Source organism: Triturus cristatus, chromosome 5_2 (genome assembly GCF_964204655.1).
Source record: "Triturus cristatus chromosome 5_2, aTriCri1.1, whole genome shotgun sequence".
Classification (NCBI taxonomy): domain Eukaryota; kingdom Metazoa; phylum Chordata; class Amphibia; order Caudata; family Salamandridae; genus Triturus; species Triturus cristatus.
Window position 1 is genome coordinate 715,109,517 of NC_140588.1, and position 25,769 is coordinate 715,135,285.

General features: G+C 44.4%; 1 protein-coding gene across 7 annotated transcripts in view; it reads left to right on the plus strand.

The window, feature by feature from the left end:
* The window catches only part of HDX (highly divergent homeobox), a 355,483-nt gene that overhangs the window by 20,893 nt on the left and 308,821 nt on the right, over positions 1–25,769 (plus strand). For all 7 annotated transcript variants that reach the window (XM_085607817.1, XM_085607821.1, XM_085607815.1 and 4 more), the window contains one exon: positions 1,619–1,728. In XM_085607817.1, coding sequence (XP_085463943.1) covers positions 1,660–1,728 — 69 coding nt within the window. In that variant the 5' untranslated portion in view covers positions 1,619–1,659. Of the gene's footprint in view, positions 1–1,618; positions 1,729–25,769 lie in introns of those variants that run through there.

Below are 25,769 nucleotides of genomic sequence, written 5' to 3' on the forward strand. Positions count from 1 at the left end.
AAGTGCCTTTTTAAAAATATTTATTACAGATTTGATTTTATTATTAAATTCGTTTTTGAATAACTATTAAAAAGTCTTTGAAATAAATTTATATCTGTTTCCTCACCAAGGTTATCATTTTGAAATGTAATAGGGTGACCCTTTAGTCCCCGTGATTGGAAGGAATACACACCATACCACAAGAGAGCTATTCAGAGTCACATGACCCTAGCTAGACACTGGCTGAAAGGCACATTTTGGTGTGGCAGAAAAATGCCAACTTTCTATAAGTGACATTTTCAGTTTTAGTAGCTTAAAATCTTACTTTGCCATTAAAGAATATTTTAAATAAAACTAGTGGAAGTATTTCCCTATCTCTTCCCCAACTGAAGTTATCACTTGTTAAGTGCTGTAAGGTAACCCAGTGTATTCCTATTGAACAGCTAGCCTTACTACAAGGAAAATAGCTTATATATTTAAAATTGAATGTTTATATATCCTACTTGTAAATGCCAGGCTTGCTGCCTTATGGATAGTAAGGCCTACTTTGGGGGAATTTATTATTATTTTAAAGTAAGGTTTAGGCCTGTCAAAAGAGGATATTTTGACTGGTTGAATTGGAAGTTTAAAACTGAAACAGCAAGGCTCCAATGGTAGGCCTGCAGTTACGTTTGCACTGTCACTTTAGTAGGTGCCGAGTCCACTAATGGCATTTAACTTACAGACCCTCGGTGCACTTTGTACCATATACTAGGGATTTATAGGTAAGTTAAATATGCCAATTATGGTTGTACCAATGTCATCACGTTGACAGGAGGAGCACTGCACTTTACCACTTATTGGCAGGGGTAACATGCACAGAGTTCTACAGCCAGGGTTCAGCAAAAAGGAAAAAATCCAGGGTAACTGCAGAAAGGGCAAGTTTCCTACGGTAAACATTACGTTTTCCTTCTGCCAATTTGCATACCTAAGAGGATATAACCCACCATAATAGCAGTTGCTGAAATGTATCAAACATAATCGATCAATACCGGTGAAATTTTGCGTCCGTGTTTCGTACCTTTATACTAATTAACAGTTGGAGATAACAGTTAATTTGTCATAACAGGATTAATCATTGGAAATGTGACAGAGAATGGTAAAGTCAAGACGTTTTGAAGGCAACATAACATTTCTTTTTTTTAAAAAAAGCCCACATCTAATGACTCAAAAATGTTTATTCCATTTTTTTGCCCTTTGAAATCCTACTTCGGACTTTAATTATACCTTTTGTTATCTTTCCCATGTTATTTGAAGAGAGGGTTAAGAAAATGCAATTATCAAAGGGAGCTATTGAACATTAGATTTACAGTTCCGCCTGTTGATAATGCTGCTGTGTTCTATTAAGCTTGTCACACACATTGCTTACATTAGTTTAACATTAATGTTCACATATGTTTCATTATGCTTCATTAGTATGTAATGTTGCTTAATCTGGCAATGTAAGTATTTACACATCAAATTTCATTTAGAGGATCTTTTCACAAAATGTTTTGTCTCGTTGTTCAATTTACTTGTATTGAACCAGTACTACAGCTTGTCTCTATCTTCTCTCAGATTGTCATACAGAAAATACAGATGTTTTTTTCTGCTCCTGTAGGATTATAAATACACGTGGAAAACTGCCGTGACGTCCCTGTCATGGAGGAAGTGGAAGCCCCAAATATTGGGGAAGTGACCTCCACTGAATTTCAGGGAATCAAACAGGAGGTACGTTAAACGCATATCTATTTGTTTATGCTCATTACTAGATAAATGTGTTTATATAGTAGTATCAGAGCAAATATTTCAGTGTTACTACTTAAGGACATATACATCCTTTCTTATGCCTTTAATATGTCACTTATAAGTTGGCTGATTAGAGTGTCCAAATGTATATGTGCTCTGAAGAAGTTGTGCCTGACTAATAGCTAGTTGTGATAGTTTAAAAAACTTTTTGCATCAAATGGCCTCAATTTGTATTCTGTGATTAGGAAAAGCTGCTCTGTTTGGGCTCGAAGAACGTTCATTTTATGCTAGGAACAACAACCTACAGACTTATTTGGAACAAAGCTGTCTGTCCATATTATTATTCTGCTGAGATATGCAGTGAGATACTCAAGAATAGAATTCTTTGTTAAACATTCTCAATGAGTTTAATATTCATCAATTTCTGAAAAAATTGTTGCCCTGAAGTTTATATTGCGTTGTTACGGTTTTCCATCAGCAGCAAATCAATAAATATAGCTTGATGTGTAAAGTCAGACACAGTAATAACGGACCGTCTTTTAATGTTTTGCATAGAAATCCTGTTAATTCTAGGTCAGGACCGGAGGCTCTGATTATGCCATTCTTCCTTCGCTTTATTGAACATCTGCAAGTTTAAACATCATAAAACCAACAAACTACTACTCCCATGTACACACTGGGGTAGAAAACAACTTTGTCCAAGTCCATCAACACTGTCCAATATGCAGCCACCACTTTTTATTTATTTAATTTATTTTTATAGTTTTATAGAGCGCAAACCAGACCCGTGAGGGTATCAGAGCGCTTTACAGGATTGATGGGGGGGGGGGGTAAATAAAACATAAGGATGGGAGGGATCACATTGGGAGAGAAAGGGATACAGGAGGGAGCACGCAGTTTAAAGTCCAAGCTACATGAGGGAGAGAAATTGAAGCATGCAGAATAAAAATAAAAAGGTTTCCAATCCACGAGATGCACCATAGCTGAGGTCGATGCTACATTTGGGATAAAAAAAAATTAGAGCAGGTAGTTATAAGGTACAAGAGGCAAGTCTATGAGGTGATTGTAAAGAGTTCGCTAGATGAGGTATTTTCCCATTAAGAAAGTTTTGGTCTCCTTCTTAAAGTGTGCCAAGGACGGGAGTCTTCTAATGGAGGGTGGGAGAGAGATCCAGATTCTTGGAGCGGCTCCAGAGAAGGCTCGATTGTAGGTGTCTTTCTTCCGGAAGTGTGCTGGCTGCAAGAGCAGGTTTTTGGCAGATCGGGAATTTCTGGCCTGTCCGGATATCACAAGTTTTTGTGCAAGAAATGTGGGCGAGTTCGCATGCAGAGCTTTGTGAGTTATGCAAGCCAGTTTAAATTGTATTCTGGCCTCTCCTCAGCACTTCCTCTTCCTTCGCTGCTCAGTAGCAAGATGTCATGTTTTTATTCTCTCTGTTTGATTGTCTTTAGTGGGTTTGTTCCTGCTATTTTGCTAGATGGTGGTTTCACGGGGTCTGGGATGGTGTATAGTTATGTTTCACGTTTTTTTTCTCCCGTTTCATATCCCCTGAAGTCGCGGGACGCTCACGCGTACCTTACGCGACGCTCTGCTACTTTCCTTTACCACACGGGGGCACTGGGGTGTCTCGCGGTCAGCACACGTCAGCACAGGTCATAGAGTGCTGGCGCGTACCGTCCTGTGGAAGCCTTGCCTGCCCCGGTCTCCCGAGTGACACCCTGCGGTGTCCGTTATTTTCCCTGATTGCTTTGAACGTCCCGCTCGGGGGTCCGTATCCTTGCCTTTAAACACCCTGCTGGGTTGTAATTAGCGGCGCGGAGACGCTCTCCTCGGGAGACGGCCCGTGCATATAAACGGGCGCAAGCGTCTCTAGGGCTCGGCCCTTACATTGTGAACGCTGTTCACCCACACAGTCTGGGCTTCCTCCCAGCGTTAACTTCTCACCCTTACCGCGTGTCTGTTTTTTCCAGGGTCCTGTGTGACGACTACTCATATATTCTCACTAGTGAACCTCCAATACCTGTCAATGATCGCCCTTGGCTGCAATGAATATCCTCTATGCCCGGTAAGATACCTTCTCTCACCTAGAGGAGTAATAAACACCTATAAACAAAACACAACTAATTAGAACTCGAACCTTTTTCCGCTCTGTCAAAACAGAAGGAACAAGAAACCATACATACCCATTTTCATACTCCCATGAAGCAAGAAGAAAACAAAAGAACATCCAGAAGACAGATAAAGAAAAATGTCACGGTTAGGAGAGATGGATCTCAATGCATCAGTACAGCAAAGTCCATGCTTCCCTCTCCCCTTCGGGACTCCTATCAGGTATTTTGTTCCAAAGCACACTGAACGAAAAACACAAATGCCAAACTCAATAACGTCCCCCACTTTCACGGTTAAATGCGGTACCTGGATAAGGATCTCAGGCACTGGGCTCCGCACAATCCATTAAGGTTCTCCTCCGATCCGTGTAGGAAACAACCACCAGTAGGGCTTCCGTGGTCTACTTCAAGGTGGCAGTAAACCCGCGGATGAAGAACTCAGCGGAAACTTCTCCTGCCGCAGCCGCGGAACAGGGACGAAATCCGAACCTTCTTGCTCGTTCGAGCTGAACGAATCAGGGCCAATCCAACTTCCCCCAGCGACCTCAGCCCAAGGAGGTATGGGGAAAACAACGCCTTTGACGGCTCCTCGATGCCATTGGTCCAATGACCAAGATTCTAGACAAGGCCGAGGAGGCCAAGGCATCCGGGTCCTTGATTGACCCTGAGGTGCTTTGTGGCTGGGCGCAGCAGACTATTGTGTTCTTAGGAAACGCCAACTGCGCCCTATCGACAGAAAGGCACAGGTCACTCCTGATAAAGGTGGACCCTAAGTTGGGGGACCTTGCCTCCTCAGAGGCGGGGGCAGTGGCCCAGGGGGGCTTTTTTGGTGACCCTTTTGTCCGGGAACTGGGCAAATTCGTGGCCACGTTCACTTCCCTGGACTAAGCCCAGGCCAACATCCGTAAGGTGTTCACCCCCCAGGTTTTCCACGGGGCCGGTCGCGGAAGGGCCGCGCGGCCGACCGTTCCAGCTACAATGCCTCGGACAGAGGGCAAGGCTCCGGGCGCGTGCAATTTCAGGATGGCTCCCGCTTTATCACCTTCTACCCCACAAGAGGACAGAAGTTCCGGGGCCGCGGTGGATTCAAGGGACAAAACTCTAATTCCAGCAAAGGTAAGTGTCCTGGCTTTTGCGCAGCTGCGGGTGGGAGGTCGGTTAGGACAGTTTCTCCCGGCTTGGGCCTCCCTTACCAGGGATGCGTGGGTACTGCAGACGGTGCAGGGCATACCGGTGGAGTTCCATGGCCGTCCTCAGCAGTTGTCCCGTCCTCGCCCTATCTCTTTTTCTCAGCGCGACGCAGAGCTAGTCAGCGAAGAGGTTTCGGCTCTCCTTCACAAAGGAGCAATCTGTGGCACACGAGAACACCTGTGGGGGTTTCTCAGCAATTTATTCCTGGTCGACAAGACCGATGGGGGCCACAGGCGGGTGATAAATTTGAAGGAATTCAACGAGTGGGTGGTGTACCGCCATTTCAAAATGGATGGGATTCACCTCCACAGGGTTGTATTGCGTCCCTGTGATTGGATGGTACGCTTTGACCTCAAGGACGCGTACCTCGCGATCCTGATTTTTCCTCCCCATCGCCGTTTCCTCCAGTTTCTCTGAGACGGGCAGGTTTTCGAGTTCACCACTCTGCCTTTCGGTCTTTCTTCCGCTCCTTGGTGTTTCACCAAGGTTCTTCGACCGGCGATGGATTTTCTCAGTGCTCAGGGCATTCGGTTAATCATTTACCTCAACGACATGCTCCTGATGGACCAATGCCCTCGGACACTCTCCAATCACCTTCAAATGGCGGTCGACCTCCTTCAGGGGTTGGGGTTTTTCATCAACGAGAAGAAGTCTCTCCTATCCCCAGTGCAAACGGGCACGTTCCTGAGGTTTACAGTGGATTCAGTGTCGGCGAAAATCCGGCACGAGTTAAGTCAGACTCTGGCAAAAACTCATACCTCCTTGCGACAGTTGGCCCGCTTGGTGGGGCTCCTTTCGTCCTCCATACAGGCTATTTTTCCGGGCCCTCTGCATTATCGGGCCCTTCAACAGCTCAAGGTTTACCTCCTCAGGAGAGGCCTAACTTACTCTCAGTTGGTTGATGACGTGGTGGCTGTCACATATGGGGGCGCGCGATCTTCGGGTCGGCCCTGGATCTGGTAATAGATTCGGACGCCAGCCGGTCGGTCTGGGGCACCAGATGTGGAGTATTTCCGACGGGGGCACCTGGTCGGTGTCCGAGCAGTCGTTGCATATCAATTGCCTCGAGCTCCTTGCGGGCTCTTTCGCAGTGCAATGCTGGACCAAGGACAGGGTTCAGTCGTGTGTCTTGCTCAAGATGGACAATGTGTCAGCTGTCCGGTATATCAACCATCTGGGGGGTATCCGGTCCCGAGCGTTGTCCGATCTGGCCAAGGACTTTTGGAATTTTTGCCTGGACAATCAGGTTTCGGTCACGGCAGAGTACTTGCCGGGTCGTGTGAACGAGGTTGTGGATTGGCACTCGCGGCACCGGTTGGATGCCAGCATCTGGAAACTGGACCCCCTGGTATTTGCTAGGATAGTGGAGCAATGGGGACCGTTCTCCGTGGATCTTTTCGCATCGCGGCTGGATCATCAGTTACCGCGTTTCTAAAGTTGGAGACCGGATCCGCTAGCGGAGGCGACAGATGCATTCCTGCAGGATTGGCGCCTGGAGCGGGGATATGCATTTCCCCCATTCTCCATGATCACGCAGGTTTCGGCTCAGGTGCGACACCAGCAGGCGGAAGTGGTGCTGATCACCCCTCTGTGGAGGTCTCAAGTTTGGATTCTGGTTCTTCTGGAACTTTCCCGGGATTTTCCAATCTGACTCACCCACTTTCCTCAGGTTCTCCTGGATCCGGATCTCATGCCTCACCACATGGTGGTGGACTGGTCTCTGCGACTGATGGCCTGGAGGATCTCAGGCGTCGCTGGACGCTCCCAGGCCTTTCAGGCCACGCTGAGTCCCTCCTCTCCAAGGCAAGGGCGGATAGTACGACCAAAAGATACCGATCTGCTCGGAACAGATGGTGTCATTGGTGTCTGCGACGGAGTGTTGATCCTGTGGGCGCCGACGTAGTTCATATTATTAATTTTTTGGCGGATCTAGCGGAACAGGGTTTGGCTTACTGCTCCATTAACGCCTTCTGTTAAGCGATTTCCGCGGGTCAGGTTCCTGTCCTGGGATCCCCGGTGGTGGAGCACCCGTTGGTATGTCAGTTGCTTAGAGGGATCCGTCTCTCCCTTCTGAGCTATGGGATGTGAATCAGGTCTTGCACCTTTTTCTTTCCTGGCAACCAAATAGGTTCTTGTCTCACAATGAGTTTTCGGCTAAACTGGCGACTCTTGTGTTTGATCTCGTGTAGACTGGTGTCTGATGTGCGGGCCCTTGACGTTTCAGCTCGGGTTTCTTCCCCCGACGGGGTGACTTTCACGGTTAGCAGACGTACTAAATGCCATACTAGAGTGATCTCCTATCCGGCGTTTCGAGAATCCCCCAAACTGTGTGTGGTGCAGTGCCTCCGTGCTTATGAGGAGTTAACGAAGGAGGTTCGCCCTCCTGGCGAGAGACAGTTGCTTATTGCACTCCGCAATCCTTTTACGGCGGTTTCCTCCCCAACCCTAGTGCGGTGGGTCATGCAGGAGGCGGGGATTGATACCAAGAAGTTTGGTGCTCATTCTACAAGAGGCGCTATGGCCTCTAAGGCGTTTGCGCTTGGCGCACGTCTTGAGGGTCTCATGCGTGCAGCTGACTGGTCTTCTGATTCAACATTCAAACGGTTTTATTTTAAGCCAGTTCTGGACGTGGCCCAGGTGGTGGTGGATAAGCTTTAAACTGGCATAATCAGAGCCTCCGGTCCTAACATAGAATAGGAATTTGCCTAGCTATAGTGCTGGTAAGTTCCAATTCTATTAATGACTCAGAGGCGAGGATTATCCCTCCTGGACGCCTGATGGACTTGAGGACCCTCCCCGTTCTGGAGTAAGTAGATGCTCTTGGGTACGTTCTGTGGTTCTTTGGCGGTTTTTCTGCTTGCGATACATGAATAGTCGTTGTTTCCTCCTTAGTGTTGTTTCTGCTCTCGGCTGTGCTGGCCTTGGTTCTAATGCTGCCTGTTTTTGCTGGAAACGATGGGTCCAAACAAGAGGCGTAGAGTTCCAATCCAGGCTGTTCGCGCGAAGAAAGAGGAAGAGGAAGTGCTGAGGGTCCAAGTGGAGGCTGCATAATGGACAGTGTTGATGGACTTGGACAAAGTTGTTTTCTACTCCAGTGTGTTCACGGGAGTAGTAGTTTGTTGGTTTTATGTTTTTAAACTTGCTGCTGTTCAATAAAGCGAAGGAAGAATGGCATAATCCTCGCCTCCGAGTCCTTAATAGAATTGGAACTTACCAGCATTATAGCTAGGCAAATTCCTATTGATACTTTAAAACTTAAGTGCAGTCTTGCCAGTTGTTTACTTTCTTGAGCAGTTTTGTGACATTCCACCTTGTGGAAACTTGGTAAATTTGACTAAACTATAAGCAATAATGCATATGAGAGAAGAATCTTAACCCCTTCAGTGCCACGCCCTTTCCCCCTCCTGTGCCGGGCGTTGCACTAGTGGGTGGGGTTCATGACGAGATAGTCTCGTCATGGGCACAGCGCAACCGTGCTCCATGACGAGACTATCTCGTCATGGGCACTGAAGAGGTTAAAGCTGCATACGAGTAAATAAAAAGTATATTTTTCTAGAAAACTTGGCTAAGTAGGATAAGTATTAATGTGATAGTAATAAGTCTTTAAAATGTGTCAGTACCATAATTTTATTTGTATGCTCACATATTTGATTTTTTTAAAGTAATTTGTTCTTACATTGTTTTAAACAAAATTCAGTGTTACATTTGAACATGTAGAAGGAGGCAAGAGGGATGAGAAATAGGATGTGGACTGTTGACAAGTCCCCCTCGCCCCCACATGAAAAGGCATCAACCGATCCTTAAACGGGAGCCCCACTATAACCCATAGTATGTCAGCCATGTGCCCCAGATCTTTCAGAACTTCTGGATGTTGCCTCTGCTATCATAAATCACTCTTTTGCCCCCATGCATTAATCCATGCCTTTAGTCCAAGTTTCCCCAGTTTGGACAGAAATCATTTCTCCATTCCTGTGCTCTGTCCTTTTGGCCATAATTAGGCTCCGAGAGCAAATGGTCTGTTTTCTTTTATATATGTCTACATCATATGGATGCCTAATATGTATTATCGTGTTACTGGCAACTCAGCCTCAATTATTGCCAAAACGGTGTCCCTGCTGTCTATCCAGAATGTCTGTAGGATTCTACAGCTAGGCAAGGTATGTATGAGGTATCTATCCGCCCTTTGCATTTCATTGAGAGGTTATCCATTGCTAGACACATTAGTACAGCCTGCTTTTTGTAGGACTGGCGTTAGCCAAAGCCATTTGTGTTTCCCAAATATATCTATATAGAAAAATAGGTTTGGACCGCTCAGTTTGTGTGTTAAAAGTTTCGGGGTGATTCGTCAAGCGGGGGCCGAGAAAAAAGGGGGGGTCCCAAAGCACGTTTTCTGCATGCTATTTTCCATAGGTACTTTATTACAGGCTACAGCCCGAACTACTGAACGGAATTACACCAAATTTGGCAAAATGGTAGGTCTTGGATTAGAGTGAGCCCTTTTTAGGTCCCGCCTGAGCCAGCGCATGCGCTGCTCTGCGAGACATTTTGTATGTGGGATTTCAAAGTGCTACCCACAGTGTTTTGCTGGCCTAATGCTTGCGTTCACGATCGCGTGCATGTGCACAGCTGGCATCCAATGGCTCCTCTGTTCGCACTCCCCCCTCCCTTCTCTTTCCCGCTCTTCTCCTCATCTCTGATTGCACTACCCCCTCCCTTCTCGTCAGCTTCATTGAGGCTCATCTACTTGTACTCCCCCCCCCCCCCCCCTTCTCTCCCCGCTCTTCTCGTCATTTCTGATTTAACTACCCCCTCCTTTCTCGTTAGTTTCATTGAGGCTCCTCTGCTTGCACTTCCCCCTCCCTTCTTTCCGCGCGTCCCTGATTGCACTTCCCCCTCCCTTCTGCTCTTGGCCTGTTCCCTTCAGCCTCCCTCTGATTGCACCACCTCCAGTAGAAACACGCGCTCCTCCCCCTGCTGGAACTTAAAATTATTATTTTTTACTGTATCCTACCAAGCAGTTTATTATCTAACTCTGTTCCTCCTGCTGACTGACATTATCTTTCCTGGCTCACATTTGTGTTGTTTTATATATTCCACGTTTATGTGGGTAACTTCAGCTCCAATGTTAATTGACACCTGTAATTTGTAGAGAAAATTGAACATTTTATTTCGGCTGATAGTCAGTGCAGTGATGGTAACACTGTTCTTTAGTGATCTTTATGGTATTCTTGGAGCGCAAGAGGCGCCTGGGTTCTCGAGCTCCTGAGATAGCGCTTCTCCTACAGTGCCAGCTCCTTCTCTTGCGGGTCCCTGAAGGCGCCTCGAAGTCCACGCATCTTGATTCAGGCGCTAAGGTGCTTTGTATTCTTTGCACAAGAGGCGCCTTGGTTCTCGAACTCCATTCAGTGCCTCTCCTACAGCGCTAGCTCCTTCTCTTGCGGATCCCAGAAGGTGCCTCGAAGTCCACGCACTTGATTCAGCGCTAAGGTGCTTTATATTCTTTGCACAAGAGCCGCCTTGGTTCTCGATCTCCAGTTAGAGCCTCTCCTACAGCTTTAGCTCCTTCTCTTGCAGGTCCCAGAAGGCGCCTCGAAGTCCACGCACTTGACTTAGGCGCTAAGGTGCTTTGTATTCTTTGCACAATAGGCGCCTTGATCTCTCTTCATCTTGAAATATGTAACCCCGCTCTACGATAGTAACCAAGAAATTATAAGTCACAGTTCAAAGTTGTTTTCATCACCCGCTCTCTCTCTTTTTTCCTGCCTCCGCCGTTCTTTTTCTCTCCAGCTATCTATTGCCTCCTGTCGCACGCCCGTCCTCCTCTTCACCTGCCTTTCTTCTCCCACACTTTCCTTCCCCCTTCTTTACGTCTCTCCTGCTCTTTCCCCTAGCTGCCTCTTCTCTTCTCTCCCACTCTTAACATCCCCCCCCTTTCCAGGGGCTTAATTTTCACAGGCGTCTCACGGAACACTTATTATACGTCGCTCGTTCTTCATTTTCTGCCCCCTCTCTACCTCCCTCTTGCTTTCATCACCCGCTCTCCCTCTCTTTTTTCCTGCCTCCGCTGTTCTTTTTCTCTCCTGCAGTCTATTGCCACCTGTCTCACGCCCGTCCTCTTTTTCACCTCCCTTCCTTCTCCCACGCTTTCCTTCCTCCTTCTTTCCCCTAGATGCCTCTTCTCTTCTCTTCTCTCCCACTTTTAACCTCACCCCCCCCCCTTTCCCTTATTATGTCAACAAGTAATTTTACGTGTAAAACATATCCCATGTGATAGTGGTAGTAAGCTATCAGTTTCAAAGAGCAATTAAGCAGTAACGTTGTGTAAACTGCATAGATTTAAAAATATTTCCTCTGAAATCTTAAACATATCCTGATATTAAACTAGTATCCTGTTACTAATGAATTTATAGCTTCAGTTGCTTGTTTAGGGCTGTCCTCACTTGGGATGTCTTTACAGCCAGCCTTTTTTCTCGTACACACGTCCCTAGTCTGTAGACTTGTTAGATCAACAGAAAGGCCGTGGAATGTCTCCAGGGCGGACTCTGTTGAGTTTCACCACAGCCCCTCCCCCCCCCACCCCCACCTTAGGCTATTTATAGGCAGTCAGACGAGGTGTTTGTAAGAGGCCGCCTCACATATGGTGCGCTTATAATGCATATGTGTTGTTAGGGTTCACGAAAGTAAACAAAAACCCCAGCACTCCTGGCAGCGCCACTGTAGCCATACAGGGGTTTCAATTTAAAGTGGTATTTGCCGGGATGCTTTGCAGCAAAAGGCATTCACACATGCCATATACCATGCGATAGGGCGGTTTATAAATGGGCTTTTAAACTCAAAGTTTTTTGGGGGTTTGCTTTTTGTAGTGTGCATTCTTCTCTCTCAGCCCTACCCGTGACTATCTTCTTTAACGCGCCGTCCTGTTAGGGTTGGTCTGGGCTAAAATACAGATGTAAGTAGGCCTAGTGAAAGGTAAGGGAAACATTGTGGCACGCGTGAGCACTTACCTCTGACGCGCATATGAGTGCGTTTCAACTGTGTACCATTAGTAGCGTGCTGTGCGTTGTCTTTTCCAGTGTTGTCTTAGGTGTACATTTTTATAAAAACGGCCATCTTTATAACACAATTCAAGTTGCCCCGTGGCACAGTGCCTGCTGTCACCATCCCATTGGCATTCGCCGTGTTAGCCTCAGAATGGTCGGAGGGTACACCACTGTGCAGCCTGCATATTATATGCAAATTACCGTAGTGAACGCTGAACTCGCTCATCTATCCTAACAGTTGTAATAATGCATTAACTTATTAGAAATAACTATATGCAGAGCACTATTTAAGGTAAGATGCGCTTTCTGTCTTTGGCAGAAACAACTTTACAAAACTTCATTACAGCCTTCTTTTTACCATACCATCCGAACCTCTATACTATAACACAAATCCTTACATTGTGCATTACTCTCACTGCTACCACATCCCTCCTCGAGCAGCATACATTATTTGCGCTACAGGCCGCCATATCCTGCAGTGCGATCCCTTCAATGGAAATGCCTACAGACGAATTCACACTCCAACATCAACATTTCGCTACCATCCACCTAGCCATCTGCAGGTTACTGGCGCCACATCAATTAACCTACTAAACTTTAATAACTCAACAATTAACAGGACCAACCGCCATCTAAACAAAAACCGTGCTACTAACACCCTACTGCTAATGTTTTTACTATTTCCCCAATCACACCACGACTGGCTCCATCTTGCCCCAGGTCATGTAGCCGGGAACTCTCTTCATCCTGAAATATGTAACCCGGCTCTACGATAGTAACCGGGAAATTATAAGTCACAGTTGTTTTCATCACCCGCTCTCCCCCTCTTTTTTCCTGCCTCCGCCGTTCTTTTTCTCTCCAACACTCTATTGCCTCCTGTCTCACGCCCGTCCTCCTCTTCACCTGCCTTCCTTCTCCCTCGCTTTCATTCCCCCCTTCTTTCCGTCTCTTCTGCTCTTTCCCTTAGCTGCCTCTTCTCTTCTCTCCCACTCTTAAACCCCCCTCTCCCTTTCTAGGGGCTTAATTTTAACGTGTGTTTGACGGAACACTTATTATTAAAAAGTATTAGCAGTTACAATCAGATAAGTAAGTTTTACAAACTCGGGTATAAATTTTTCAAAACTGTAGAACATTCTTTGGGCTTCAATAAAAATTACTTGTTAATTCAGGTATTCATTCATGCAGTTGTTGTTGCCATGTATGTGGAGTACAGCCTAGCTGGGAAACAACTGAGCGCTGCGTTGATGGGTTTGGCAGAAGGGAAACCTCATACTACTGTTAAAGTTTACTCAAGGTGCAGCACAAATCCTGGAAAACGTCCACCTTCTAACAACAAAGAGATGTACATTTTAGTTGTTACGCTTTCTTTCTCCCCCCCCTCCATCTTTTCCACACAAATCCTTTAGAAACTTCCAGTGTATGTGTGAGCGAGGGCAGTGACTCTGAGTCACAGCTACCATCGGGCCCCAAATCCTAGCATGCTTTTGCCAGCCCTAGGTCATGCAGCCGGGATCTCTCTTCATCCTGAAATATATAACCCCGCTCTACGATAGTAACCGGGAAATTATAAATCAAAGTTCAAAGTTTTCATCACCCGCTCTCCCCCTCTTTTTTCCTGCCTCCGCCGTTCTTTTTCTTTGCAGCTGTATATTGCCTCCTGTCGCACGCCCGTCCTCCTTCACCTGCCTTCTTTCTCCCTCGCTTTCCTCCCCCCCCCCCGAACGCGTATTATCAAAAAGTATGTAAGTAATCAATTTTACATGTAAAACATACCATGCGATTGTGCGGGTAAACCATCTGTTTCAAAAAGCAATAAAGCAGTCCGATTGTGTGAACTGCGCAGTTTTAACTGGTTTCATATTACTGATTCTTTTAGAGGGCTCCCAACATGCACCTGTATAAGGCCAACTCCATGCCCCAGTGCCCCCAGACATCTAATTAGCTCTCAACATGCTCAAAGTGTACACTCACCAGTTAGGTAAGTGTGCAGACAAAATGTTTTAGCGGGACTGGTGAATCTACGGCTAGGCCAAACATAGTCTAAAACACATGCTCTGCCCCCTCTTTACCTCCTTCTTGTTTTCATCACATAACACTCAGTACCACATAATTACACACCAAGTAATTACACTATACTAAATGCACCATACATACACTCCACATAATACCACTAAGTACCATATAATCACACAACACGATTACACTCTACTCAATGCAACATAAATACACTCCACGTAATACCACTAATTAAACTACACACCACATAATTAGACTACACTCAATGCAACATACATACACTCCACATAATACCACTCAGTGCCACATGATTACATTCCACATAATTACACTCCTCAATGCAACACAAAATACCACTCACTGCCACATAATTGCATGCCACATAATTACACTCTACTCCATGCAACATAAATACAATCCACATAATCACTCAGTACCACGTAATAACACGCCACATATTTACACTGTACTCAATACAATATAAATACACTCCACATAACACTAAAAACCACATAATTACACCACGTAATTACACTATAATAAATGCAACATACACTCCACATAATACCACTTAGTGCCACATAATTACATGCCACATAATTACACTCTCCTCAATACAACACAAAACGCTCTGCATAATACAAGTCAGTGCCACATAATTATATGCTACATAATTATACTGCACTCAATGCAACATACACTCCAAATGATACCTCTCACTGCCACATAATTACATGCCACATAATTACACTCTACTAAATGCAACATACACCCCACATAATACCACTCAATGCCACATAATTACATGCAACATAATTACACTATACTCAATACAACATAAATATAAAACACATAATATCACTCAGTGCCACATAATAACATGCCACATAATTACACTATACTCCATGCACCATAAATACACTCCATATAATAACACTAAGTACCACATAATCACACATCACAATTACACTCTATTAAATGCAACATAAATACACTCCACATACCACCCAGTGCCACATAATTGCACACCACATAATTATACTCTACTCAATGCAACATAAATACACTCCACATAATACCACTAAGTAACACATATTTACAGGTCACATAATTACACACAATTCAATAAAACATAAGACAGTCCACATAATACCACTCACTGACACATAATTAAGCACAACATAATTACACTATATTCAATGCAATATAAATACAATCCACAAAATACCACTGAATACCACATAATTACACGTCACATAGTTACACTCTTTTTGATGCAACATAAATACACTACACAACACTCAGTACCACATAATAACACACCACATAATTACAATACACTCAATGAAAAATAAATATACTCCACATACCACTCAGGCCACATAATTACACTCTACTCAATGCAACATAAATACACTCGGTATAATAACACATAGCCAATAGTTCTCGCTTTTGGGACCTTATAAATATTTAGTTATGCAGCACAATATCCTTGGTGCAACAACATCAACTGTTGCATGGATAAACACTTATAAGGTCCCAAAATCGAGACCTATTGGCTTTAAATGGTGTAAATCCATTCAGCAGTTCTTGTGAAATTTATAAAAGAAAAATATCGATATCTGAGCACCGAGGAGGGTTCGCGAACCCTCCCGGGCACGAGCTTCACTCTGATTGGCTGCCAACACTCCAAACCAGGAAGTGTTGGCAGCCATCTTATGACTTGTTAACCGAGTAACAATGAAAAGAGTGGAAAAAGAAGAAAAGGAGGCAGGGTAGAAACGCACTGACCCCTAGGCCTGTTCAGGGGGTCCCACAAGGAACCCCAGGACCAAAAAAGAATTTTTTTTTTTTAAACGGCAGAATTCGCGCTGGGGTCGCGAATCCTGCCATGAAAATGAAAAAAACGAAGCGCAGGCTGCCGCGCTTCGTTTTCAAAAAGCCCCCGGGTGGGCCAGGTCCCAGAGGCAAATCGGTGATTAATTTGTGGGGGCCTTTGGTGCCCACGCAGCCCCGGGGACTGCCACCTCCCAGGGGCTTATTAATTTGAATGCTGGGGGGCACGTGGCCCCCCGCAGTCCCGGGGACCACCACATCCCCGGGGCTTTGTTTATAAAGGCGTGGGGGGTCCCAACCCCCCACCTGCCCCGGGGGCTGCCACCTCCCCAGGGCATTCAAATTTAAAAGGAGGGGTCCTCGCTGGCCTCCCCAAGCCCCAGGGACCGCCACCTCTGCTGCAATTACAAATAAGAGTGTGTGGGGGGCTCCTGTCCCTCCCCACACTGCCCCGGGTAGGTAAGACGTAGGCTAGTTGGCCCCTAAAGGACCCCCAGCAACGAAGGGGACTTTAAGCCCCATCCAAGAGCGCGCCAGGGAGCATGTTTGCAGAGTGGTGGGCAAAGGGGGCGTGGCCTGCTATGAGAACTTAGCAATCCTGCTGTGTGGGACTTACTGGAGGTAATAGGAGGGGTGGTTGGCCCCCAAGGTTGTTGTTGGTGGCCAACTATCCCTCTTGTCACCTGCAGTAAGTCCCTCACAGTGGGATTGCTAAGACGTCTAAGGAGGACATGGCCCCCTTTCTCCAGCACTCTGCAAACGTGCCTCCTGGCAGACTACAGGATAGGGGATGAAGTCCAATTTACTCTGGAGGGACTTTGGGGGCCAAGAAGCCCTCTTGGTACCTTGTCTAAGTCCTATACAGTGGAATTCCTGAGCGCTGGTCAGAGGCCCAGCACCCTTTCTCCACCATCTCAAATGACATCACTGATGACATCATCCACATGATAATTTGAAGCATCTTCTCACGCCCTAATATAACCATTGATACACCCACTCTAAATTACAGACTGCCATTATCAAAGCCATAGACACTCCAACACCAATAACTACATACCCACTCACTGATTCTTAGGTCTAGACACCCATCCATTCACTCACCCATACAGTCACTCAGACTTTCGGTCACTCAGTACAGGACTATCATGCTCTCACACACCTATAGAGATACTCACACTGCCACTCATCCATAGAGTTACTCACACACCTAGTCAGTCATGCAAAGAATGAATCACACTCTCATTTACTCACCTATACAGTTAAACACACACCACCTCACTTACTCCTACAGATACTAACACATACTGATGCTCTTATACAATCACTGATACAACTACACACTCGTCCATACAGCCACTCTCACAATCACTCATTCTCACTTATAGTCATTTATATATTCCAACACTCCCATATACTGCCTTTCACATATGTAGTTACTCACACATGTACCACTGAGACATCCATTCACTCACCAACACACCCATACACACACTCACCCACCCATACAGTCCATCACAGATGCACTCTTGAACCCATACACCCAGTAAATCACCCACTCAGACATCTATGCACAGAGTCACACACACCCCACCCACACAAACACTCAGGCACCCATACAGATACTCAGACAACCAATCCATAACCCATATAGACACTCATGTAGCTATTCACAAACCCATGCAGCCGCTTAGACACCAACAGACAGACTAATACAGACATTCACACAGTTTAGTTACTAACCCATGCATTCAGAAAGATACGTTTAATCACACTCTTCTAGTCAGCCACACACCTACTAAATCATCCATTCAGACACTCATACACCCACTCTTTCTTCAATACACCTTGGCCTATGTATATATTAAACATATTTAAACTTTACAGAAACACACAGTCACTGGATGATGTCATCAGTGATGTCATTTCAGATGTCATCAGTGATGTCATCAGTGATGTAATATGTGACGTCATCAGCAGTGCATTGCGGGGGAGCGAGTTATAGTTATCTGAACTAACTATAACGTCCGAATTTCACAGGTTTTGTATGAGTGAAATGTCCAAATAAATAAAAAGGCACTGAAACCTGTGTTTTTTTTCAGTGAGTGTGTGTGTGTGTATATATATATATATATATATATATATATATATATACATACATGCTTCTCCCCCAGTTACGCCTGCCTACGCCTGCCTACACGTGGGCTGGTGGGAGGAGCATGTCCTACAGGTGGAACACAACAATGTTTGGACAAATCATGTAGTTAAATGGTGGCGTTACACTGATGATGTTTTTGTAATTTGGCATGGAACACAGGCTTAGGCTGAATCGTTTGTAGAGAATATCAACAGTAACAATATGAATTTACATTTCACAGCATATATTGACAAGTTGATAACACATTTCTTGGACATCACGGTATACATTAACCAGGGCAAAATAGAAACCTGTCTTTATAGGAAGCCCACAGCAGGAAACACATTGTTACACGCCATCAGTATTCCCCCACAACACACCATAACCAGCATACCATATGGAGATTTTTTTAAGAATACATGGGGCATGTAGCTCAAATAAAGACTTGGAGTACCATCAAAATGAAGCCAAGCAAAGGTTCATTGAAAGAGGATACAATCCTAAAGAATTAGATATAGCTATCAGAAAGGCCAACAGCAAGGACAGGCAGTCACTGTTGAGTGGAACCCATAGAAAAGCCACACAAGAAGTCCCTTTGGAAAATATAATTTCTGAAAATGTTACAGCTAACAATGCACGTACCACACAATGTAGGCTTATAACCACGTACAGCAAGCAGGCCAATACCATCAAAACCATAATTAATATACAAAGGCCTATTGTTCTTACAGACAATACACTCAAGCAAATACTGCCCCATAGACCTAATCTGACTTTCCGTAAAGCATATTCCATGCACAATGACCTAGTCAAAATAAGCCCAGAAATTGACATAAAAACGAGCTGGCTATCACCTAAAAAAGGCTTCTACAAGTGCAGTTCTAGCTGTGCTTGTAAATTCGGAATAAATACTGCCGCCTACTGCACAGTTTTTTCTGACACCCGCATAGAACTTAAAGGTCACTGCACATGTAGGTCGGAATTTTCTGTATATGTTTTACAATGTCAATGTGGGTTACGTTACATTGGCAGCACAAAACTACAGGTTTAGGTACGTATTTTACAACATCTACGCGCCATTGTCAACTCAGACCCGCGTACCCAGTGGCGCGACACTTTAAATTGGAACACAATAACAATTTAGATTGTCTCCAATATTTTGTGATAGACACTGTACCAGCTAATAAGAGAGGAGGAAATCGAGAAAAGAAGCTCAGACAATTAGAATCAAGATACATTGTCAAACTCGATACCAAGTCCCCTCAGGGTCTCAACATAGGAGAGGATTTACATAATTATCTGTAGTTATATACTACCCTAGAAAGATTCCGTGGTCCTGATTGTACATCATGTTGGCTGGCTCTAAACACAACACAATGCTGAAAACTAATGATGTTAATAATTAAGATGAGGTTCTAACACATCAGCACTTTTTTGTAAGAGGGCTTCTTTACAACCATTTCAATGAGTTTTAATACTTTTGAAATATGATTAATTGTTGAATATATCAATTTCTTTCTTCTTCAGCTGCTTTAAGTATTTCATTGAATCTTAGCACTTTAGACACCTATGAGTTTGCACTTTTTTGCACTTATTTTTTCACATTAATTTTGCACTTTGGAATTGCCTTCAATTTGACTGAGCGCAATATTTGAAGCCAATAAGGCTAATATATAATGTTTATTGAATATGTTTACATCGCAGTATTTGCACAGATCATTTTACAGACAATTTTATAGAGTTTTTATGTGGTATGGTGGTTGTTTTACTCTTTAAATCTCTTTTACTGGCATTTTCAAAACACAGATAAGCATAGTTTTTATCATCAATTTTAGCATACACAAATAACTGCATTTGAGCGTTTTATATTGTATGTGTAACCAATGTATGTTTATTTGACAAATATGTTTATGTGACAATTATAATTAATTGTGCATATATAAATGAGGGGATCAACTATCAACACTGATCATGCTGTCCTAATAATGCCAAAATTTACCATTAGAACTAAGTACATTTCGTAGTTCTAAACTGCTTAAAACCACAGTCTTTTTTTGAGTATTTTTTCTATTTCCATTGTGTTGTAGCCACTCTGCCATGTGACTATCAGACATCCAATAAATCACTAACCATCACGTAACGTGATCATGTGACCAAGGCCACTGCATTGGCTGAAACACTTCATGATCGACTATGCACTGAACTGAAAAATACATTTCTACACTGGGCACTAAGCAAACAAAGTTGTCCGTATCTCTGAGTGCGTGAATGCACTTTGGAGTGGTAATTGTGTGTATATATATATATATATATATATATATATATATATATATATATATATATATATATATATATATATATATATATATATCTACTGGCGGTCGCCAGTAGATAGTTATAGTTAGGACCGAGCTCCCATAGGAAATCTGAAAATTCTATTTTGAATAACTTTGGCGCCGGTTGACTTATCTTCGTGAAATTTTCAAAACTAATGGGGCGCTCCGCTCAGCTCCTACCCTGAAAGTCTCGGGGTGATTCGTCAAGCGGGGGCTGAGAAAAAAGGGGGGTCCCAAAACGCGTTTTCCCCATGCATTTTCCCATAGGACCTTTAGTCGAAGGTACAGCCCGAACGGCTGAACAGAATTACTTGAAATTTGGCAAAGAGGTAGTCTTCAGGTCAGGCATGTGCCTTTTGCTTAAATGGTGTAAATCCGTTCAGTAGTTCCTGAGAAAATCAAAAGTAAAATCACATATATATCTGGGCGGAGCCTAACCACACATCTCATCGTGAGATCTGATTGGCTGTCAGCACTTCATCCAAGAAGTGTTGGCAGCCATCTTGGGACCAATATACATGATAGCACCTCATTAAAAAGCATTGCAGTTAATAGAAGGTTTTAAGACTTTAGTTACATTATAAATCATTTGTTGATGGTACCATACTCATTTTAGGAATTGTGGTGTGTTCTAAGGTGATTTTACCATGTGAAAAAGCCTTCTGCTGTGATATCATGAATCATGTGTGAGAGAAAACTAGTTTCTCATGCTTTTCCCACAGAGGTTTGGAAGGTGATCTATAGGCTAAACTGAGAGCTTATTTTCTGTAAATTCACATTATCTTTCTCAGTCATGTGAGAATGAAGTCTGACATTCTCAGTAAAACATGTACATCCAACAAGGGCAGAGACTGTCAGTTGATTCCTTTGTGTTCACTGCAGCTTCCCAGAGAGTTCTAAAGAACAACTAGAGCGCTAACAGTCCTACTTATGACACACGTATGTCACACCAGAAGCCATCTTGGTTGGAATAAAGTGGTAATTCTTAAAACATTTAATTTAAAAAGGAACACAATGAGGGGGTTCATTTTGCCATAGAAAGTATGATTAGTGCTGCAGAAAGAAAAATTAGGGCACATTTTGAGTGACTTCTCAAATCCTCTTCTATTTCATTAAAAAATTCTGACATGCAGACTGAAACATGCACTTTTATTACCAGCAGCAGACTTCCCTGATGAGCAGTAGCTTTACTACAGTGATCTAATAAGTAACTAGAGTGCTAACATTCTGAATTTATGGCAAATGTGTGACACATCTGAATGCCTTCTTGATGGAATCAAAGTAAAAAACTGAAAGTATTTCCTACTGAGGAGACTGTAGTAAATGAGGAAATTAGGAAACATCATAACAAATAAGTCTCCCGAAATGGCCACCAGAGACAAAAGAGCCCAAATGTAGCCCAAATATCACCCAGATGTAGCCCAAGTATAGCCCAATGACAGAATGTCCCAGAGTGTTCTAACGAACAACTAGAGCGCTAACAGTCTTGCTTATGACAAAAGTATGGCACACCTGAAGCCATCTTGATTGGAATAAACTGGTAACACTTAAAACATTTAATTTAAAAAGGAACACAATGAGGGGCTTCATTTTGCCATAGAAATTATGATTAGTGCTGAAGAAAGAAAAATTAGGGCACATTTTGAGTGACTTCTCAAATCCTCTTCTATTTCATTAAAAAATTCTGATATGCAGACTGAAACATGCACTTTTATTAACAGCAGCAGACTTCGGTGGTGAGCAGTAGCTTTACTACAGTGATCTAATGAGCAACTAGAGTGCTAACATTTAGAATATATGGCAAATGTGTGACATATCTGAATACCTTCTTGATGGAATCAAAGTAAAAAACTGAAAGCATTTCCTACTGAGGAGACTGCAGTAAATGAGGAAATTAGGAAACTTCATAACAAATAAATCTCCCAAGATGGCCACCAGACAAAAAAGAGCCTAAATGCAGCACAAATATCACCCAGATGTAGCCCAATGACAGAAGTGTGCAAAACACTTATTTTTTGTGTATTTGCAGTTTTATATAGTGCAGACTTGTCAGGTATTGGAATGCTTTACATGAGCATTGGTTACATCACACAAGATCAAATTCATTTTGGTTGTATACATGGGGAGATGAAGTGATTTGACCAGAATCACATAATGTTGAGCTGAAGCAGAAACTCCAACCTGGTTCCCCAGTTGCAAAGTCTGCAGCTCTGGAAGTAACACCACATCCTCTCGCCAAGGTGCAACATTTAATCAAGTGGTCAACTGGATAAAAAAACATTAAGATTACAAATAATTTAAAAGTTCTTTGTTGCTATTTGAAAACTCAGAAAATATGTCCTCATTTTAGTTTTTTAGAGCACTAACCATAATTTTGATGCAAATAAGACCCTCTCATATATGTAATTTCTAAAGGAAATACTCTAGGTATTACAGTTTTGATTACATCAAGATGACGTCAGGCGTTCCACACTTTTGTAATAAATATAGAATGTTGGCAATCTAGTTGTTCATTGGGATACTGTTGAGAGGCAGAGGCCAGGGGCACGGACTCTGAAAATTGAAGGCAGGTAGGAGAGTGCAGAGGCAACAATTTGACCACACTGGGCAGGCAGGAATGGCAGTGGCAGCACAACAGACTATGGAGGGCAGTGGAAAGGGGGGCAGGGGCAACAAACCAACAATACAGGACTGGCAAGAGAGGCTGTGGCAATATACTAGACCATTGTGGGCAGAAGGAAGAGGCAGTGGTAGTACAACCATACATGCCAACAGACCCGTTTCAGCAAGGAAACGTCCAATGTTTTTAAGCTCAAATGGGCTTTATTTGATCTGTCTCCTGTCTACAATCTCCTCTTTTTTAATGTAACTCAAAGGGGAAAACCAATACCCTAGTTTTTTTCCAAAATCTCCCTCTTACCAAGTTCAAAATGTTCGCAAGTATGGTACATTGAATCATGGTAGGCAGGAGGAATTGGGGTAGGGACATGGACTCGGATAACTGAAGGACAGGAGGGACATGGAGAGGTGCACCAAACTGACCCTACAGGGCAGGCATCAGGGTTTGCAGCAGCACAATACACCACACAGCGCATGCGGGGCGGGAGTGCAGCACAACAATCCATAGAAAGCAATAGGGAGGGAACAGGACCATGCAAATGGACAACAGAGAACAGATGGGAAAGAGGCAATGGTAGCTAGCTGACCATAATGGACAGACAGGAGAGAAAGCTGCAGCATAACAGACCATAAAGGGCAGGAGGGACGGCTCAGGGGCATTACAATGGAACAGACAAGCCAGGAGGGAGGGAATAGGGGGTCTGCACATGGAAACCGAGGGCTGGGGGCAAGGTGGCAGGGCAGGAGCAGCAAGATGACCATGGAGGTCGGGCAGGATGGGCACTAGAAACAAGACACACCATGGAGAGCAACAATGAGACTATGGTGGCATACACACAGACCATGGAGGGAAGGTGGGAGGGGGTCAGGGGCAGCTAGCTGACCACACAGGGAAGGTGGGAGGGGCCATGGCAGCACAGAAGACCATGCATGGCAAGTGGGAGGGTTAGTGGCAGCACAATGGCTATGATGGGCAAGAAGGAGGGTGCAGGGGCATGCACAAAGGACCATGGAGGATAGAAGGGAGGGTCAGGACCTGGGCACAGACAAGAGAGTTCAGGGGAAGGGGCCTCACAGCAGACCGCGCGGGGCAGGCAGGAGGAGCAGTTGCAGCACAACAGATCAGAGAGGGCAGAAGGGTGTGGCAGTAAAATGGACCATGGAGGACAGGAGGAAGGGGATAGGGGCATGGCATGTGGACAGGCAGGGTGTAGGTGGCAGGGACTGGTTACAGTCATTTGACAATGCTAGGCAGGTGGGAGGGGAGTGGCAGCTCAACAGAACACTCAGAGAAGATAGGAGTGGCAGGTCCATGGAACATAGTGGGCAAAAAGGATGGAGCAGGGGCATGCACAAAGACATCGGAGGGCAGGGGGAAGGAGAATAGGGGCAGCAAGCTAAGCACAGAGGCTAAGCAGGAGGTCAATGATGGGCCATAGAATTGGGCAATGGAGGGCAGGAGGAGTGGACTGGTACATCATGCTAAATGGAGGGCACTGGCAGCACATCAGACCATGCATGGCAGGAGGGAGGAGGCTAGTCCATGGATTCAGACAACAGAGGATAGGGAGGAGGTGGATGAGGCAGCAAGCTAACTGTTCAGAGAAGGTGGGTATTAGGAACTTTATTGTTTTTAAAATGTGTGTCTGTGCGAACTACTTAAAATATGAACAAGTATGCAGCATAATCTCACTTTTATTCAGGAAGTAGAGGACGTTTGTGACTGTGACTCCGGGCTCACTTGGCAGAAACACCCCCATCGCAAAATGTAATGCCCGTGAAAAGGGTAGGTGGACGCAGTGTTATATAGAACATAGTCCTGAGAGCACGATTGAAAATGAAAACTAGATGTAGTATATGGTATAAACTATGCACCAAAAAGTGTGATATAAGATGAACCGGGGCGTGAAATATAATATGCAATACATTGTGCACAATGACAGATTCATTGGAGAGCGCGAGATAGCACAGGCACTAGCGCGTGCTATGCGATATGCGCCTTGGAGTGTAATATGCACGGGGCAGTGTTGTGTAACATAACTAGTCTCTAAAGATGTAAAATAAAATATGTGCTGGGGAGTGTAACGTTGCATATGCACTGTGACAAAGATATGGATCCCGGATTGTAATATGTATGGCATAGCACTGTGCGTTATAACATACACATCGAGGAAGGCACGTTAGATGGGGCAATATAACCCGTGCGAAGGCAAGTGTGGCATGACATATTCACGGGGTGGTGTTACAGTGCACATGGGCTAGAGAGTGTCATAGCATACGCACTAGCTGGTGGAATACAACACAGAGGTGTGAGGCAATCAGCGGGCACTGGTGGTTGTAACACAGCATTGGGCTCAGCCAGGAGCACGCTGTGACTCTCAAGTGAGGTTCGTCTCCTTTCCAGAGAGTAAAATAAAAAGTATTACACATCTGGCGGTGGATGTGTTTTTTATTAACCGTGAGGGGGGTTTCTTGCATAGTTTGGTCGAATTTTTGTTGAATCCCCTTTGAATGGCTTGGTGTGCGTGTATATTAAATGTGCGCGTCAATAGCTACCCATGTTTGTATAAAAAAACAACAAGGGTGTCTACTTGGAGAGTACCCACCAGCGGGGGCGCCGGGATTAGGCACGGTAGGGCGTCAGGCACGTCAGAGCTTCACTAGCGGTGTAAATACATTCCATGTGGATTCATTCTATGCATAGTCGCCTTTTAATGAATATCACGCAAATCGTCATGGTGAT